The 19,636-nt window shown below is 36.8% G+C and overlaps 1 protein-coding gene across 1 annotated transcript in view; it reads right to left on the bottom strand.

Annotated features, from left to right (window-relative positions):
• The window catches only part of UNC13C (unc-13 homolog C (C. elegans)), a 107,929-nt gene extending 91,172 nt beyond the window's left edge, over positions 1 to 16,757 (bottom strand). The window contains exons 1-2 of the mRNA XM_010131463.1: positions 13,640 to 16,757; positions 483 to 580 (exon numbers count right to left, since the gene is read on the bottom strand). Coding sequence (XP_010129765.1) covers positions 483 to 580; positions 13,640 to 16,601 — 3,060 coding nt within the window. The 5' untranslated portion in view covers positions 16,602 to 16,757. The remainder of the gene's footprint in view (positions 1 to 482; positions 581 to 13,639) is intronic.
• Between the last annotated feature and the right edge of the window lie 2,879 nt (positions 16,758 to 19,636).

The following is a 19,636-nucleotide window of genomic DNA, read 5'->3' as shown; positions in this document are numbered from 1 at the left end:
CCTGAATTACACAAGAACTAGGTGAGAAACTGCTTCTCTTCGGGTTTTGAGTGCCATGGGTTAGGGCTGGGACCCAGAGTGAGCTCTCTCTTATTAAGCTTACTCATTTGGGGAGGCAAACAGTAAGAGGTAACAGGGCAACAAGAAGCAGCTTGCGTAAAGAATAGGAAATAAGAAAAAAAGAAAAATCATACAAAATTGAAAATTTTCCTTAAGATTTTGGTAAAGAACTAATTCTCTAGCTCAAGCAATGAAAGCCCAGCCACAGGCAGCGATCAAAACTGAGTGATTAAAAACCAAAGAGTTAACTAATATAACTGTCCCGGTTTGAGCTGAAACTTCCTTGTTTTGGGAAATGGACAAATACAATTCTTCCATGCAAATACGATAATTCCACATTTAATTGGTTAAGGGGGTCAGGTGGAACGTTACGTGGGGAGCCTTTAAAAACCCAGCAGCCAAGGGGAGGGTCTCTCTCTTGCCTTCCGGACTTGTTGCACAAAGGAGAGCTCCCACGAATCTGCTCTGCCGCCGACTACGCCCAACTTTGGTATGTGCAACTGAATTGTCGTATTAATTTCTTAAAAATTAGGGAATTAAAAAAATTGAGAAGACATACACAACAAAAATTACTATCTTCCTTTTAAAATAATTCAACTTCTTATAAGAACAAAACTTAGAAAAAATACTATCACACTGTGAGACTAATTTGCAGTTATAAACTATAAAATTCACAGTCATATTGATACTTACCCACTTAGAGCCTGGTCTGCACAAAGCCTGGAAGTATCCAAGGGACTTCCACCCGCTACCCGAGCCTTTAATAAAGACCAAACGAAGTACAGTTACTCAGTTGCTCTTAGTAAGTCCTGGACAGAATTTAACTGCACCAAACATGTAACACCTAATATGAAAATGTGTAGCAGGGTCAGCTCCAGGCCAAAGCTAGGGCAGCTATCGCTTGGGAACACATTTGGGCAGCATTCAGCATTCGGTGAAACACAATGGAAGAACCCATGGGAAGATAAGACACCGCTTCCCAAACATTGCTGTCCTTTAATGTCCTTTATCCTTTTATGGTATAGGCAATGTAAATCATAATCAGAGGCAAAAATCCCAGATACCATGTTTGACAGTAGCAGACCCCTGTGTGGGCAGTTATGACAAGCACAGTGAGGGTTATCCTGTTCATAAATGCAACACATTTGCAATACACTCAAAGGAGAACAAAAGAGTGGAAAGCTGGGAAAAACATGCAGATTTCTCAACTAAAATGAAAGAACCAAACAGGTCAAATAAGTCACAAACAAACATCAACAAAATACACGATCCCTATAGTAAATATGTGATTTTTAAACCTTTTCATCCACAGAACCGTTATCTGAAAGAGAATTGGGAAGAAGGGAAATACAGGTTAGACAAAGCAGTCTGAGAAAATATCTTATGCTATAAAAAACCATCCCTGTTTTAATCTGCTAGCACAGAGCAGAATCCAAGTAACACCCGTGTTATTACGGTACGCTGCATCATCATGGTAAGACCACTGCCACTATATTTTAAACAAGAAAAAAACATGTTTTTGGTAAATAAGAACTGCTGCCACTTAGGCAGAACTGTGTGGATACCATTTAATTTATAGACTGTATCCCATCTCCACATGATTTTTAAGGGGTTTTGTTTGCTTTCAATAGTACATTTTTAATAGTATTTAGTATATATTTAACATAGGTGCATCTAAAAAAGAAAAAAAAGCTCTATTTTCAAGGAAAATGAGTGTTTCTACTATGGATAGAAACCACCATCACTACCCTGCCCCCTCCCCCCCAATTCCTAAACTGTAACTTTTCTGTTCTATCATAGCTACTCATACAATGACAGAAATTACCCCCAAATGCCAATAGAAGAACTGTAATTGTGAAAGTATAAGCACTTTAGAATGGGATATACATGTCTCTTCATGTATGTAATGTATTCACATTTACCACCAGGCAGAAAATATTTGCTGACAAGGAAACTACCCTTTCATTGTCTATTTTAAAATACAAGTACATTTAAAATTGGTTTTATGTACTATTCCACCAATAAACGTCTTTTTTTTTTTTTGACACTTCATAGTACAGTGTATTCATGAAACAACATTGTCTTAATTGTCACCTTACTGATCTTTCCATTTTTTTTCCCCTCCCAATAGAGTACACATGCTATAGGCCCCTTAAATAGATCAGGTATTTTTAAGATGTTGGGAGAAATCTCACATAACACACATTACAAAATGACCGTTTATGCCTTAAACACATGACATGTTTCATTTAAAAAAAATTACCTACAAGAAAACATCACATTCATATGTGATTCACATATGACAATTATATTGCCAAATGTAAAGGTGCATAGAGTATAGTAGTGACAATCCAAGGAACTAAAACGCTTTATTGTGCCACTAATTTTAGAGGTTACTTATGTGATCAAAGCAAAGCACATGCACTAGAACAGGCGGAACAGAAATGGGAGATAAGTTGTTCAAAACATGTTTTACCAGTCAGATTATATCTGATTTTGTATTATTCAGAAAGGTTAAAGAGGATTGAGCTACTAGGTATTAGCAATGTCACAACACCAAATTGGAATCCACAGAAAATCTACGGATTTTCTACAGATGAACTGTGCAACAGTCTCTCCTCCTTTGTGAGACCACAAAATTTGCCATTTTCTTATACCTGATACAGATCTTAGCTTTTCTTTCATGGCTATTGTGTTCAACCCTTTCAGAAATCAAAGGGTACGCCTAGAAGTATGAACTATAGTTTACTGTCCCAAGGAAAACTTCTGTTTTGACTCACAGGGAATATTAAACGAAAACTATTACTAACAGTAAACACCACTACTTAGTAAAAATAGAATAAGCACATCTCTGCGCACCAAGACCATCTGCTTGCCATGAATTGATTGTTTTCATAGTTCTTCTCTAAATGGACATAGTATCTATTTTTATGTTTAAGAAAAATCCATTAAAGGTACTTCTTCTGTTGGGACATGAACTATTCTGATGTTTTCTCACTTCAAAACACCCCTGACCCCCTTCAGAAATACCAGAATTTCTATTTTGCCTCAGAAATTAATCCTTGAGTAGATTAAACTATAGTGTTTTAGTTTTCGAATTACCCTCATTTGACTGAGCAGATCTATAAAAATTAGTTTAGTCTTTACATTCATTTTTTTTTTTATTATTTGTAGAAATATTGTAGAATATTTATTTGTTGTCTGACAACATCAGATACGATTGGCCACTCTTTCTCCATGAGCATATGAAGAAGATTTGGATGACCACATGATCCTCCTTTCCCACTACAAAATTATTACAGCATTTTCATAAGCAGGGTAAGAGCAGCGCCAGGAGTAACGAGATGACTGTAGGCTGGGCTGGCTGTGGAAACAAACAGGATGTGTTTCTATGAGGGCTAAAGGAAATCAGAGGAATAGCTAAACCCAAAGTGCTGGAGCAACATCTGGACAGAGGAACGAGAGGAAAGGCAAGAGAGGATATACCAACGAGACTAAGTAGAATAGACTGAAACTGCATTAATTCTCAAATGAGTGAAAAAAAGGCAGAGTCCAAAAGGTGAAGAGAAATTTTGGGACTGAGGGAAGTTCTAGGCAGGACATCACTTGTAAGGTAGGAAGCCCCACCATAATCTGTTCATGCAACCTACACCTTTCTAATATCTTTCTAAATATCTAATCAGAACAATATTTGTAATAGTGCCATTTAAAGATGCATAGCAAATCTCAGTATTATTTATGTGGAATGCAATTTTTAGATAGTTTGCCGTTTTGCTACCAGCTGCCTAGAGAATCACACAAACAACATTTAATTCGGTTATTTAGAAAGTTGCATTAAAAAATACAAAATTGGTGAGACTTGTCTTCCTCATTAAATGGAATTTTGTATTTCAGAGCATGAGAGGTGGGCATATGAAATTTTCTTTACCTCTCCTGAGTTTCAGCCAGCTCCATTTAATTTCACTACGCTTCTTTTAATGGAACCTAATTTTGCCTAAATTTAGGAAGGAGAGTGACAATCAAAAATGAAGAAGTGAAAAAAGATTTAACTTGGTTTTTTGTTTAACTTGTTCTTCTTTGCAGCTGTTACTTGAAATAAAACAAAATGCATCAGTCTAATGGCCTCTTTTCTCAATAGAAACTGCACAAAGCACACAACTGACACAAATTTCCCGAAACAAGATTTTGAGAGCATGGGGGTTTTTTTGTAACAAATGACTGCATCTTCCCAGACAAACAGAGGTTGAAAACTTTACTGTTTATTGCTTCTTCTGAAGTCACCATGAGTGAAATAATCTGAACTGTGGAAGTGTTCTCTGTGTGATCGCGAGCACCAAATCAGGAAGCGTACAGTCACCAAGCAATTCACTTCAGCAGTCATTAGGCTGCCAGAACAGACAGCAACGTTCCTTGATGTAGATGAGAAATGATCTGCCATTATGTAAGAGACCACGGAATGTGTTTTCAGATCAGAGATAGAAGGCTAAACATCTCTTATTATGCTGTTGAATGACAATGATTTACTTTAAAAAGCTTATCTTCATATAAGTTGTTTCTGTCATCCACACATTCTATGGCAAACAAGCAATCTAAAAATCTCATGAATGTACTAAGAACAGTATAAACGCCAGTTCATTTAGGTAACCTTATAGGATTCTTCTTATGTTAATTAGTTTGTTTCTCCTTAGATTTTCCTTTCATGTGAAAATTCACCACATTACAAAACACCAGTACAGCCTTCATATTACACCTCTGTACCACACGCCATTCTAGAAAATTGGATTGTGCTTTACTGGGATTATAGGAAAAATCCACGGGGTGATGTTGCTCTGTGACTGCTGCTATTTCAGCTCAGTGCACTCCTATATATACCTGTGAAGCAGAATGATGAAGAGTAGGATGGTTATCTAGCTAATTACTACTGAAAATTATATTTGCAAATGTCAAGTATTGAGGGCAAAAAGAAAATCAACCCCACCTTTTTTTTTTTTAAATGTAGTCATAATTTCAGACTCAATTACATTTGATAACATAACTGGTAAAAAGAGGAAAAAACTGTTTTAACTTAGTTACTGATACTGTAGTGGTACAACGTTTCTGTTGTTCATTTAAATGTACATAATTTTAACAACTAATACGAAGAGAAGAAAGTAGCAGATAATTAGTTAGAGCAAAGAAAGCATGATGATCAGCTACCGTGCCACATTTATCCAAATAAGTTCATTTTCTATGTAGAATTCTTAAATGTCAATGATAGAACACCAAAACTTTAAGAAGAGGAGGACAACCTTAAGGAATACTTAGCAAATGATACTTTAAAACGTCCCTGCTCAGCTAGAAAGTTCTCTTCAGCTTCACACCAGTCTGTACCACTTATCTCTAAACCTCCTTCCTTACTACCACTCTGTAAGCCTCCCCCAAACAACCACAAACCTTTATGGAAACATGAAATCAAAAGTATTTGCAAGTTAGTCTTTAAGGTTCCATTAATAAGAAATTCCAGATATTAAAAGGCTCTATTGACTTTCAATGCACCCACTAACTCCTGGCTTCTGCTGGAGATGGCTCACAGCTCTCCACTGAGGTAGGTTAGTTCTCAGATGGGGAGGTGTGGGAGCTGAAGTGAGGGAGGCTTCTTGAGCGTTCTTTCAGCCCTCTCAAATAAGCCCCTAGGTGATTTTCTGTCCACATACCAGTTTAAAGGTTTTGAGAAGGCTAAGTAAAATTTTTAATAAGTGTTTATTAATCCTGCATAATTCAAACTCAGTCCAAAAACTAATACTTCTTATAAAAGTTGAACTTTTAACTGCTATCAACTGTTTTCAAATTAACACAGTCTGATTTATCCATTTTTAATAGCAATTCTAATTAGTATGCACTGCTAAGAAAGGGAAATAAAGAGTGAAAAACAGGGTCAAATAAAAGAAGCACATTAAAGTAGATTGTCTGTACAAAACAATAACAGGAATTAAGCCATGCTAAAATAATAAATGCTGTACCCAGAAGCTAATATTATCAGTACAGAAGAGACTATTACAGCATGTAAGCCTAGAGGATGTTGTGCTGCTGAAGAATATTCTTAGGAAGACACACACTGTATAACGCTTGAAAGACAATATTAAAGCTAGCACATCATAAGAGATGAGTGATGCTTGTCTGACAAAGAGAAGGTCAAACTTGAATAAAGCTTGGTTGACAGGAGAAATGGAAGAATTGCTGCTAGCACTTTACTAGCAGTGATGTAGAAAAATCCCTAGTCGATGCATTGAGAGCCAAAACCAGAGGTCAGCTTAGCAAACATAAAATCTGCATTTGGTCTGCAAATCTGAAACAAGAGAATATGCTTTAAAAACATCTCTTGTGTTTAGAAATTGAGTCCCATTAGACTTCTAATAGCTCTTGCTTTCTATTGGCTTTCAGCAGCTACTAGGTACTTCTACCATCTACTGAAACTTACCTCTAAAAGAATAAATTATTGACTTTCAAAAGAACTATTTGATGACGGAATGTGGTATGATACTAGTGCTTCTTAATTTTTGGCAGTCTCAAAAAAACAGAGTCCTCTTGAAGACCGGGCTTTCCTGACTGTCTAGAGCTCGTCAGACTGATGATAGGGAGTAAAATGCAGAGCGCGTTCCACCTCCCAGAACACATCACAGCGGTAAAGCACACATTACCCATAAAGGATAACGAGGCCTATTTTATCTTTTTTTGATAAAAATGGTCACAGCAAATGAAACCAAGTGATTAACTATAGCCTATGAAAGCAAACAGCTAATTGATTATTGCAAGTCTTTCCATAACACACAGCCAATGCTGTCATAAAATACTTGACCTGGACCGCTCTATCATGGTCTTTCTTGCAATCTGAATTCCCATCATGTTTCTTCCAAAGAAATCCAAGCAAACAACCACTTGGTCTGAAACCAAGTCCCTCAGGACTCTAACAGACAAAAGCACGTTCCTTGGAACATCTTACGCTGAATATGAGGATTTCACTGAGACGCACACGTCGGATGGTGGTAACAGCACACACAGAACAGACAGTAGGGCTGGAATGGCTGCCTGTGACCTAGGAGCGAGCTGCTGTCCATCTTGGGCAACAAAGAGCGAGTGCAACAGCACATAGTTTAGTGCTCTAAAAGCAGACCAGAACATCAAAGCAGTTGGTGCCAAAGACCCAATTGTCCACACCACAACTGTTTCGGGGGCACATACTTCATACCAGTTCTATTTTTGGCCCTGTGGACTGAAAGCCCATTAGTTGCTAAGCACATCCAGTGCGATCTTGGAGAGCAATATTTGGCTTGGTAGCATCAGTAAAATACCTAGTTCATCCCCTTCAGACATTCCAGTGGTCAAACCAAATGTGGGGAATTGGGAAGACTGAGAGATTTGCTTCAAAAGTGTACCCCCACTGTCAAATAAAATGCTAATGGTGGCAAATCCCTACGTTATATAAATATCCTACTGTTAAAGACCCCGAACAATATATATACCTAGGATCAAGAACAAAGACGCAGAACATAATGTGTGGGAAACACGTATTTCACAGGCTATAATGTGCATAGCTGCTGTTAGTATGAAAGAGTTTCTTCTCCGGTGGAGTTGTATCCACTTCCTAGGTAAGATATAAGGAACTAAAATAGTCTCAAACACTTTCAAAATTATCTTCAAAAAACTCAGACTAGGAGACTAAACAATTTAGATGAGCCAGACTTATTTCAAGACTTGAGTAGTGGAAGAAAAAATAAGTCAATGTATAATCACATAGCAATAAAAAGTCAAAGTTGCATACTTGAGATAAGACAAAGAAATCACATTTTCTTCTGTTGTTAAGCAAACCAGCTTAATGGATATGAGAGAGGGAAAAGACCTGAAAAAACACAATGCCAGTATGATTTTTGAAAATTGGTTTTCATGCCATTTCATATAAAGGCATTTCATGTAAACAAGATAAATACAGAAAAGGTGAAATTGGTCGAAAATAGTGTACACTTGTATTGTGATATTTGGGAGTAATTCTTTGGGCAGAAGTATCATGTGGGGTATCAAAAAGTATTACACAGGTTGATTCCAGCCAACATTCTCAGCAACTATGAGGAACAGAATTTCACAGAGTTTGCAGAAGACACCTGGAATGGATTGTGAGTATTTGAAAGGACAGAGTTAGAATTCAAAATTTTCTTCATGTATTACTGATTCACTTCCTTGGCATTACTACAAAAACTAGTTCTATGTTTGAAAGAAGAAGTGAAAAATGGCAAAAAGCGACTAGCAGTACAAGGAATATAGCATGTTTCTAATTGAAAAGCATTGTTGTTGATGCAATATTAATGCAAAAAAGGCTACTGTCATCCTGAAAACTGCTGGTACGTGTCATTTGTGAGACAGAGAGGACTCAGCTCTACAGGCACCTGTTAACTTCAGGAGGTGTCTTTCCAGGTTTTGGAACCAAGCTAAAAGTAAATGAATTGAATAAAAAGAGGACAACAAAAGCCAGAGCAAACAGAGGGTCATAAAAAAAAAAACTGTGATTTTTCTTCCTCCATGGCTAACAATACTAGTTACATATTAGATATCAAAAAAGGGCAAGGATGTATGTGCACTCAGAATTACAAAATTTACAAGTAACAAATACTATAAAGCTCGGCATATTTTGTTCTGTATTGACAGTCTTTTCTTTGTTCAACAGGGTATTAAATTTTTTTTTTTTTTTTTGTTACTTTTTATCTTTTTTTACATTTTTTTTGGGGTTTTTGGGGGGTGGATTGGGGGTTTTTTTTGTTGGGTTTTTTTTTGTTTTGGGTCAACAGGGTATTAAATTTTTTTTTTTTTTTAGTTAACTTGTATCTTTTTATACACCGCATTCTTTATCCTAGTATAAAGGACATTTTTAACAGCTCTAACAGCAACACAATCAGGCTACCTGGAAAACCCTCTCTTTACATAAGTTTTAATCTGAAAATTGGTAAAATTCTCAGTAGAGTGAATAAAAATTTTACGAGGCAAGTACAGAATAAAACTCTCTTATAAAAATGTTCTGTGTTAAACAGTATAAAAGCACAGATGTGGGCATCTGTATTTTTGCTAGAATTATTTCTATATCATTCAAACCGTTCTGGTTTACCAAAACTTCTGATCACACAAGGTACCTTAAGAATATTCTCTACTGAGCAAGGAGGCAAATCTCATAGTTGACAAAGTTTCATTAGTTTCAACAAAAATTTTGCATCAGCATCAACTGGAGAGGTTTCAGATGTTTTCTCGTATTCAGAGTCCCAGGGAGACACTGTGTACGTGCTCCACCGATCACCTGGAAAATGTGCATAAAGAAAAAGTCTGGCTCCTGTCCCATGAAAGTAGTCAGAATTTCACTTTGGCAGCAAAACAGAAAATCTCTTTAATAGTCTGTAATAGTCTACTTCTCCAATAGATCAGAGGAAGATTCAAGCATATTTATGAACTCATGTTTTCCAAGTCATTAATTTTTTTAAACGCACGTCTAGATATTTTTCAGCCAGTTGCTTTAATAAGATTCCTTTTATCCTGAAGATGCATTATAAAATGGTACTGTAATTTCTGCTTCTAAAATACAATGATCTAAGGAAAAAGCTTAAAAGTTTTAGAAATAAACATAGAAAATATTTCTTAATCTTGGTGATAAAATATTGATTTGCATTCATTTCCACAGCAGAACCAGTATAAGTCAGTCCTTGGAACTGACATTCATGCTCAGGTTTTCTCCTAGCTCTAGCAAATTTATTTTAAATCTGTTTAAACACAAAAAGGGCAGGCAAATTGTATGAATATTAATCAACCTACATAAATTCTAAATCTGTGTTCTGCCATCTGACTAGGCATCCTTCCCTTATCTCATCTGCACTGGCAGCCTGAGAAAGAGTTTTATTTTTAAGGAAGAAACCTGGAAACACAAACACAATTCACAATGTTTTAATCCGTCAACAGTTACCTCAAGCAATTAAGAAATAAGATGGGAACATACAGCTACTTTTTTTTCCCTTTTACAAACCACGGTCCTTAAAGCCCAATTCCCAACACAGCTAATGTAGACTGAGCACAGGAGAACTCTTTAATATTTAAAAGTAATTTATCTTCTAAAAGGTTTCTTATTTCCCTATTAGTCGCCTCCAATAAACATGAGATTGTCATAACCAAGGTAATGGTTTTATTTATCCTGTTTCCAGTGGAATGGCTATAAAATGACTGATTCATTTACCAAACAATACCAGATCAATTGATTTTTCATCTGCGCCTCAGCACTGATCTTTTCAAGTCCAAATGCAAGATTTATATTCATGTAACAAACCTGGTATAATACTGTTAACTAGTCACTAGTAACTGTACACCTGTGCAAGTGTATTAAACACAAGCATATTGGTGGTAAACCAGAAAGGAAACAAAAGCCTAAGCACCAGAGGACAAGGTTAGATTATAAAGCCTATATTCTTTGGGAAAATACAGCTGATCCAGGCAGTTCCAGCATAGAGGTAGTATAAAAAGGCTAGAAAAGCTGTGAAAATAGGAAAATATACAATTGTCTCAAAAGAGCACAGTTTAGTAGGCAGAGCTTAGAATATGCATTAGTAATATACTTATTTTGCTGACTTTTAAAATGTGGAACCAAATGACCACACCGAAAGGGGAGAGCAGTAACACATTACTGGCTCCTTTGATTTCACATGTTAACATCACATTTCCCCTTCCAGACATACACAAAACAAGGCTGTACTGATACAGATCTCTCAGTTCTGTTCTTCAGTCACGCACCACTGAACAAAATACAGATCCTTCCTATAAAATAACATGAAACCTACTTTCATCCACTCTTAAAAGAGGCAACTCCCATCCCTGGTCCCTGTACTCTGACTTGCCACTGTATGTATAGAGTAAGATGAATTCTCCCATCTTGACACCATAAACGATCTACAGGTTAGTCTGTAGCAGAAAATTCAGACCAAAAGGTTTTTAAATTCAGACCAGTCACCAAATGATGAGTAAGATCTTCTTCAAGATCAAGAAGTTATTGCTCATAAACTACCACTCATAGAAACAGTCTTTGTTAACATTAAAAGCAACTCCAGCGAGTGCAGGCAACTCTGGAAGCTAATCCAGAGTGATAGTTTCATCAGGACAGAGAACAGTGCTTATTCTAAAGCACCCATTAAAGATAACAAAATAGAAACGGAATGAAAGAAGCCACTAGGGAAAAAGAAAGCTAGAAAACAACAAGTGAGGACTGGAACAATAAAAGGGTAAGAGTTATTCTCAATTACAGTGTACAAAGAAACAGACCACGAGCGAGCAGTTCTGTGGTGTTTTTCTAAAAAGCCATCAATCCTTCCATTAATATACATGCACCATCATGATGCCTCTATGTTGTTACAGAATTTTAAATCCGAGGACTATTCACGTACCACTCACGTCTCCTCTCATCCATATACACTATTACTTTCATTTCAGCACGTCTCCAAAAATGCGTAATAAATAAAACATAAGCAATCAGCCCACAGTGTATTTCTTCTCTCCAGCTAGAGACAGAGGCTAGGACTATTTGATGGGGCTCTTGTACATTAATCAATTATTTATGTACCAAAGTTTCAATGACCTTACCTTATATGTCACTAGAATGAAAATAATCACATTCTAAACCTTTCTTTTGTACTAAATTGGAGAAGTAATATTACTGCATTATCTGGCTATGTAGACCACACCCAATGTCACATTTTCATAAACTGGCCTTGGTGTCAGTTGACTTCTCTGTAAATATAGTATAAGAAATGCTTCAGGAATTCGGAAGAAAAAAATGTCAATAGACTAAGAGACTGAAAGAGGTCTTTCACCTGTTGGGTTAAAAGAAGAATGCATTTAATTCATAGAACCCATTGCATGAGATAGAAAACAAGAACTAATTTTCATGTTACAACACCAAGATTATCTAATAATGTACACAAATGGCTTTAAGCAGTAGAACAAATTTGGGTCTCCCGGGAGTGCTTTCTTTCATTAGGTCTTCAGACCTTTATATCCCTGTTGTACAACAATGACTAGGTAAAAATGACTGCAGTCGCCCTCTCCAATATCTCATTAAAAATCATGAAAAGGTCAAGAAAATACCAGCTATTGCTAGCTGTTTCTTTATAAACACACCACCTAGTTTCTAACACAGTACTGTAGAAAAACATCTGCAACATGCACATCTATGATCTAGTGTCATTATTTGAATGTAAAAACAGACTTCAAAACAAACTTTCGTATTAACAATATTTAACCGCTTGTGTAATACTTTCAAGTTGACTAAATGTTTATTGTAAGAGTATTTGTCCATGTACAAAAGAACGTTTACAGTAGCTCAAGTTTGAATGCGCATTACTACTAAATACAATCTTTGGCTAAAGGCACAATTCTTTATCTTTTAAATGGATGTATCGGATGGTTATTTTTTCTAGGCAGATAAAGAAAGCAAAGATTCAGTCAAGGTGACAATTACCATCTGGCTAGCTACAGTAATTCATAGAATGCTTTGGAATGGTTGGAAGGGACCTTCAAAGGTCACCTAGTCCAACCTGCCCACCCTGCAGTGAACAGGGACATCTTCAATGAGATCAGCTTGCCCAGAGCCCCATTCAACCTGACCTGGAACGTTTCCAGGGAATCTGTGCCACTGTTTCACTACCCTCATTGTAAAAAAAGTCTTCCTTAAATCTAGTCTATATCTCCCCCATTTAGTTTAAAACCATTACGTACTCCCAACTAAAGACATATGCAGCATTATAACACTAACATTACAGAATAGGTCAATATTGAAAATCACCATATCTGTGTATTACTAGAGATATTAAAGTTATGTATGTGACTGTCTGAAGTCTGTTAACACAGAAGATAAGGATGTGACAACACTGAGATACGTTCCTTTCCACCTGCTCTTTATACATGGGTGCCACCTTTTACACTACTTTACTCTTTCCTCCACATCCTTTTCTTTTTCTTTTTTTTTTCTTGGCGGGGACTGACTACTTGTTTGAGGGCTTACTGGGAGTGCAGCTAAGGACAGAATTAAAATCAGTTTAAACTTTCACTCTCACAAGTATGCAACAAGTTCTAGCTTGCATACAGGATGCAAAACACTGCTTGTCAGGGTGAACACATAACCAACCATGCCTTGAAAACTGTTAAAGCAAGCCTTGTAGTATCTGAACCTCTGGATTACTCTCGTGAATACATTTATAAAGCTATAAGAAAACCAAGAACAGTGTACTGTTTAGTTCTTTTTATAAGATTCAAACCTTGTGAAATTCAAGTTTCTGAAATTCAGGGCAATACAATTGCTCACATGCATGTTTGATTAAACATTCAGAAAATTCCTTCAAAACAAACTTGTAAAATTGTAGCCTTTTGACTTCCATGTGACTATTCCACCCTATGAACAACACTGGACATAAGCAAAATTTTTGTTACCAAATTCAATGGATGGAGGATCAGGTACCATTAAGAAATTAACGTCTAACTCCAGTAAGAACAATGTTTTACTTAAAAGAAAATATTAAAATACTATTACCTGCAGAAAGGATCTTCTCTTCCAAATCATTCATTTGTTTCTTGTATGCTTTTAAAGCAGCTTCTTTAAATGATGGTCGTATTCTTTTTTTCTTTGGGGTTTCAGTAAGAATCTCTGGGACATTCTGATTTTCATCTTCCCTTAATTCTATGTCAGCAGCCACATCACTCTCAACTTCCAGTATCTCTCCACTGACGACACTGTCAAACTGTGTGTCATATTGCTCCTCTGATAGTATTGCATATGGAGTTTCGTATGACGGCTGTCCCAGTTCATATTCTTGGACCTGTTCACTATTTTCACTACTGTTAGTTCTATTTTCTAGTTTAGCAAGGACTTGTTCCATTACTTCTACATAGTCTGTTTCATTCTCACCAGGAGGTTCCATCAAGTCTTCCTCATACTCTGCTTTGTAACAATAAGGTTCAGCATAAACATCAGAATCGAGCGTTGTACTTGATTCATTTGCAGTAGACTGGGATAAAGTTCTAAACCTCCCCATGAAAGATGATCCACTGTCTTCATATCCACTTAAACTTTGTGTACTTTTATTCCAGACTACTTCTAAGGCTGATTTAGCACGTTGAAGTGTAGACCCAAATTTAGGAAAGCTGAAAGTCTTATCAGAAAGATCTATGCTTAATCGGCTATGCCATGATTTAGGGGCTGTCTCTTCAGAGTCATCGCTTGGTAGTTCACTCTGACTTCGGTACATCATAGACAATCTGTTCTGATTCTGATAAGACGAGATAGAATTTGTTTCTTGATAATCATCATATTGACCTGTCCACTGACTTTGTGATTCACTATCGAGGCCCGGACATGATGGAGAAGTACCATCAAGGGTATAATCATAGCTTTCAGTATCATACTGGAGGTCAGAACTTTGGCACTTTCCAAAATCTGTCTGTTGATCTGAAGGGCTGCTCATATCGTACACAAAAACTTCCTGTGTGGATGAGTCCAGACCCAAATCTGCACCTTGTTCCAAATGATTCCAGTCTTTCCACGGGGAAAAATCATCACGTAAGGAAAGCTGAGAATCACTATGGTGGCTTCTGTCTCCAGGTGCACATATGACTCCATTGCTCACTCCACTGTCAACAGCTTCTGTGTTAGCTACTTCATTTTGCTCTGGATACTGTTGCCTATCTTGGACAAAAGTCTGCTCCTGTGAACTGCCGTACCAGTTTGGAGAATCATCTTGCCTTCGCTGCCAAAGTTCTCGATCAGAGGAAGACAATAGTGAACTGCCATTTGTTCTGCTGAAATACTGATTTTCTGAAAAATCCTCAGAGTAAGACTGACACAATTTTGAGAAATCTGACTCTGAACGGCTAAGTTTTGGTGTTGCAAAGTCATTCTGTAAATGCCATAGAGGAGCGATGTCTGAGTAATAGGTCTTCGACTGTTTTTCCATGTTGTCAAATTCTGGGGACTGATTGCCGTATTTTCTTCTGTTTGAAGAGGTGCTATTGTCAGCAGTTCTATTAAGGTCTTTAGTATTTGGGGACTCAATACTCCCCTTTGCAGTGCTTGTTTTTATTTGAAATGCCGATTTTGATATCTTTGCATAACTGTTTTTATTTATATCAGATTCCACGTCTTTATCACTGTCAGGTGACTCCCAGTCATGCATTTTAGTTTTTGCCTCCACAGGTAAAATCTTCATATCCATGCTCTCATATGTCTGAGAGGAAGGTAGTCCTCTTTCTTTTTTGTCTTTTATGTCATGGGAAAATATATCTGTAGAAATTCCAATGCCAGTTCCCTTAAGTTTATAAGACTTTTTTAAAATCAGATCCCTCTGCTGTGATGACTCAAAGTACACAAGAATGGGTCTTGGCTTTGCATTTGGACAGTCTCTTTGTTGCCCCAGTCTTTGGGCAAACTCAATTTTAATAGTGCTTTGTGCCTCTGAGAATCCCATTTTATCTATTAATATTTTGTAAACTATGCTTTCAGTTTTTTCAAGTCTCTCTTCAGGCACATTTAGAAACCTAAGACTTGCTTTGTTTCCTGGATGGCCTATCTGCTTAATGTAGTCGTGTATGTCCCGAGTTTCTCTTCTGGACTGTACAAACCCAGTTCGCAATTGTTCAATTTCGTTTTGTACCACTTCTACACTACTAGAAATTTCATCGATTGATTGTTTCAAAGCATTAACATGCCCCCTTAATTCAGAGAGTTCTGTTTCTATTTGACTTATTCCCTGAAGCTCTTTAAAGATCATTTCCATAACATCATGAGTTTGACTAATACAACCTGTCGAACTAAAGCCAGGCTCAAGGGTACTTGATTTCTGGTGACGGCCAGCTCTGTCTAGAGATTTACTTCTTAAGCCCCATGTTTTCCTCCATGTGCTTAGTTCTGAGTCTGATGAGACACATTCTTGGCTCTTCTTCCATTTCCTTAGCTTTCGTAAAGCTCCCAGCTTCAGTGTGTGTAAAGTGCGCTCTCCATCCGAGCTTCCATCAGATGGTGCAAGGCTGCTTAAGCTTTTTCTGTTGCGTCTCACGGGCATTGTGTGTGATAAGTATTCGCTTTTCTTGCTATTGCTTTTTACTTCACTTAACGACTCAGAATATGAACTATCATTTGAAGACAGATCTTGAACTATATCTTCATCATTGTTCGTTACAAAAATATGCTTTTGCAGTCCATTGGCAATAGCAACTCTGTAACTGAAAGTTGGAGAAAGTGAAAATTCTCTGTTACTTTCCTCTTCTTCAGCTGATAAGTTTCGAGCAGATGGACACTTTGCAATCTTTTTAACAGTGCTTTTTAAAGTATTTGAAAATTTTGGATTCTTTGTTTGTCCAATCTGAGTTAAGTCTTGTTCCTTTTTGCTCTGACAACTCTCTTTCTTTTTTGTACTATTTCCCGATTTCTTTGTAAACATTCCTTTGCAAATCTTATATATGTAAGATGAGATCAGGCTCTTTAAGAGGGCAGAAACCATGGAGTGTAATTTATATCAAGTTGTTTCCAAAAACCACAATTTTTGATCCAGACAAGTATTTGTATCTCCAACAGGACCATCAGTAAATATTTCATCAACAGACTATAGACATATAAACTACTGGTGCGCTGGTATTTGACATTAAAAAAAAAAAAAATCACACATCCGCTTGTTTGAAATCAAATCCCGAAGGGGTTTTGTATGTCTTGCAAAATCTCATTCTGTTGCACATGGCTTCTTGAAGCGTCTAAAAAGGAGGGAATGACATTACAATGGCTGCCAAACAAACTCATCATTCAATAACACCGATACTGTTTTAACTGGGTTACAATGGAAACACAGAGTTAAGTATCTCTTTATACTTTCCCCATAATTGTCTGAATAGAATTTTTCATGAACAATTGAAGCTGAAAGCAGTTCTAGGCAAAAATTTTTAACATAAATTAATAAGCTATACTTATTTACAGTCTTCTTTGTCCAGTTTAATTCTCTTACTTTAACTGAGCTATTCGGTATTAATGCTGTCTGCTTTCTTTCAGAGCAATGACATTTCAGTTTAGATCCATGTGATATACAGCAGTGGTCAAAAAAACAACAGGGAACAAGTTGATACTAGCTAGTAAAATAGAAGCAGAACAGTCTCTCTTGGTTCATCTTTTGCAGCAAGGTCGGATTCTGTGCAACAGAATGTTGCACATGAAGTTACCCATGAAGTACTGTGCTGTCTTGAGGTTGAATTATGCACATGACTATGGTTTGTCAGACAGATGCTTCAACATGCGTCATGGTAAACCAGGACTTAAAGTGGGCAGACCATTTGGGGTTTTCTTGTTTAAAAAGAAAAAAAATTCCTTACAGAAAATAACAGAAAATCATGACAAGGACTCATGGAACAGTCTCATCCAGGTTACTAAGTTTTACATTGTTCTGGTCACACACACACACAAAAACCCAACCACTCTACACAAATGAGGAATAAATATGATATACAACTCTCAAAAAAAACAGGTGCCATTACGGCAGGAAAGCAATTTGATCTAAAATATAGCAGAGTAAGAAAAGATTTCTGAGCTATCTGGAATCTTCTGTTCCATAAAACCAAAGCTCGTATTCCACAGAAATGTAGTCAAAGCAATTCAAACATATAAATGTACTTTTTTGTACAGTATATCATTCACCTCCTAGTCTCATAGCTGTAGAACAGAAACAAGACAAATAGCTCAGAGAAATCCAACAAAGAACTAGTTTTTAAAACGACCATTTCCATAAACCAGCTAAAATTTCTTTGGCAGAATAAGAAGTTTATTTAGCTACAGGGTATATGGAGGGTTAAAATTTACTCTATAGTCTCTGAAGAGGAGTAAAGAATTTGAACTGTCCTCATTGTCTGCAAAGAGCACGGCACTGTATGAAACATTAGGGACCACTCGCACACCTCAAAATCTGGCCTCTTCATTACAGGGTTTGTCTTTATCGACCTTATTATTACTCTTATGTTGTGGTCAATGATAAACACTAACTACTCATTCATACTGCAGCAGCAAAATTCACGAGGCTGAATGGAGCCCAAAAAAGCTGGTAAAAGGCTGCTCGGCTTCTGGAACCCTGGGACAGAGGATGTCAACAGACATTTCTTTTCCAGTTATTACAAAATTGGGACACAGGCCAAGAGCAAGCAGAACAAGAATAGACAACATTCTTTGTCCTTCCCAAATCTGCTGCTTGTTATTGTATAAAAGATGAAATATTAGGGGAACGTGAATCGCATTTATAACATACAGGCATCAGCACAGCTCTTGTGACTTCTTTCTTCCAGGCTCATGCCTGAAGTCAGAGTATCAAGAGTGAATTAAGAGCAAAAAATGTTTGGAAGCACAAGAATGCTCAGTGAGACCGCGTGCAGTTTTCGAGACATGCAAGGAACGTCTCTCAGAATATTACAAAGCCAAGGCAGCCTTGTTTTCACATATTATTAGCAGGGGAAAGAACCATCCTGAGACACTTCTCAAAAGCACATTTCTAGATGTAGAAACGCTTGTTAACCACTCAGCTCTTACCTTGAATATCTGTAACCATTTATTGAACAAGATTGGAAAAATGACTGCCTGCCTCTGCCCATACAACCACAGCTTCTTAAAGGCCCTCATACAAACTTCACTCAGATGACTCGGACATTCTTCTCATTGAAAAGACTTCAAACCAACAATGTACAAACAAGTTAAAAGGCTAAATGACTCAGTTTACAAAACATCAAGAAATAATTAAGTTATCATTGCAATATGGATCATTTCCATTCATTCTGAGTAAGGTTTAATTCTCTGTAGAAGAATCTTGATTTCATAGCCAGCCGTATATGTTTTATCCAATGCCTAAACTATGCTTTTTATCAGAGATAATTGAAAGTATTACAAATAACTGCAAACTCAGTACTCTATTTATTTAAATCCAGTTTTTGACAATGCCATAGTAAATTAAAAGTTGCACTGTTACAAAAATACAGAGCTATGCTAAATGGAGCAGACATGTTCTCTCATGCGAGTTCCATTCTATTTCACTCTGTTAGTCATATGATCTGTTCATCAGTTTATAGCCTCCCATTGCTCTGTCAAATACTCATTTTTTAAAATTATACATCCACATGTGGAATCAAGTTTGAGTCATTATAGGTATCATCCATTTTTTTTGGTAAAGATTTGCATAGGGCTGTTCTTACTATTTTAAATAAGTGCCAATTAAAACTCTAGGAAATAAGGCACAGTCTTTTGAGAAGCACATAGGACTAAGCCAATTCTCTGAATGAGCTGCAAGTTATCATTCAGTGTTTTTCCGGTTTTATCCAGGTCTCCTAAAAAACCATTATGCCTCCCCCCTTTTTTTCTCACTTTGCTTATTAAATTACTTTATATGCTAAAGTTGAACACAGAAGGGCTAACCCATTCTAACTATAATGAACCAAGGTGAAATGCTACAGTAGTAAAGTACAGACATATATACTAGATAGTTATAGAGCGAGAAACTGGAAAGGGTTAATGGAT

The sequence above is a fragment of the Buceros rhinoceros genome, unplaced genomic scaffold (genome assembly GCF_000710305.1).
Source record: "Buceros rhinoceros silvestris isolate BGI_N320 unplaced genomic scaffold, ASM71030v1 scaffold7762, whole genome shotgun sequence".
Classification (NCBI taxonomy): domain Eukaryota; kingdom Metazoa; phylum Chordata; class Aves; order Bucerotiformes; family Bucerotidae; genus Buceros; species Buceros rhinoceros.
Note: the sequence above shows the minus strand (reverse complement) of the source record. Positions and strands in the feature narration are given on the sequence as shown.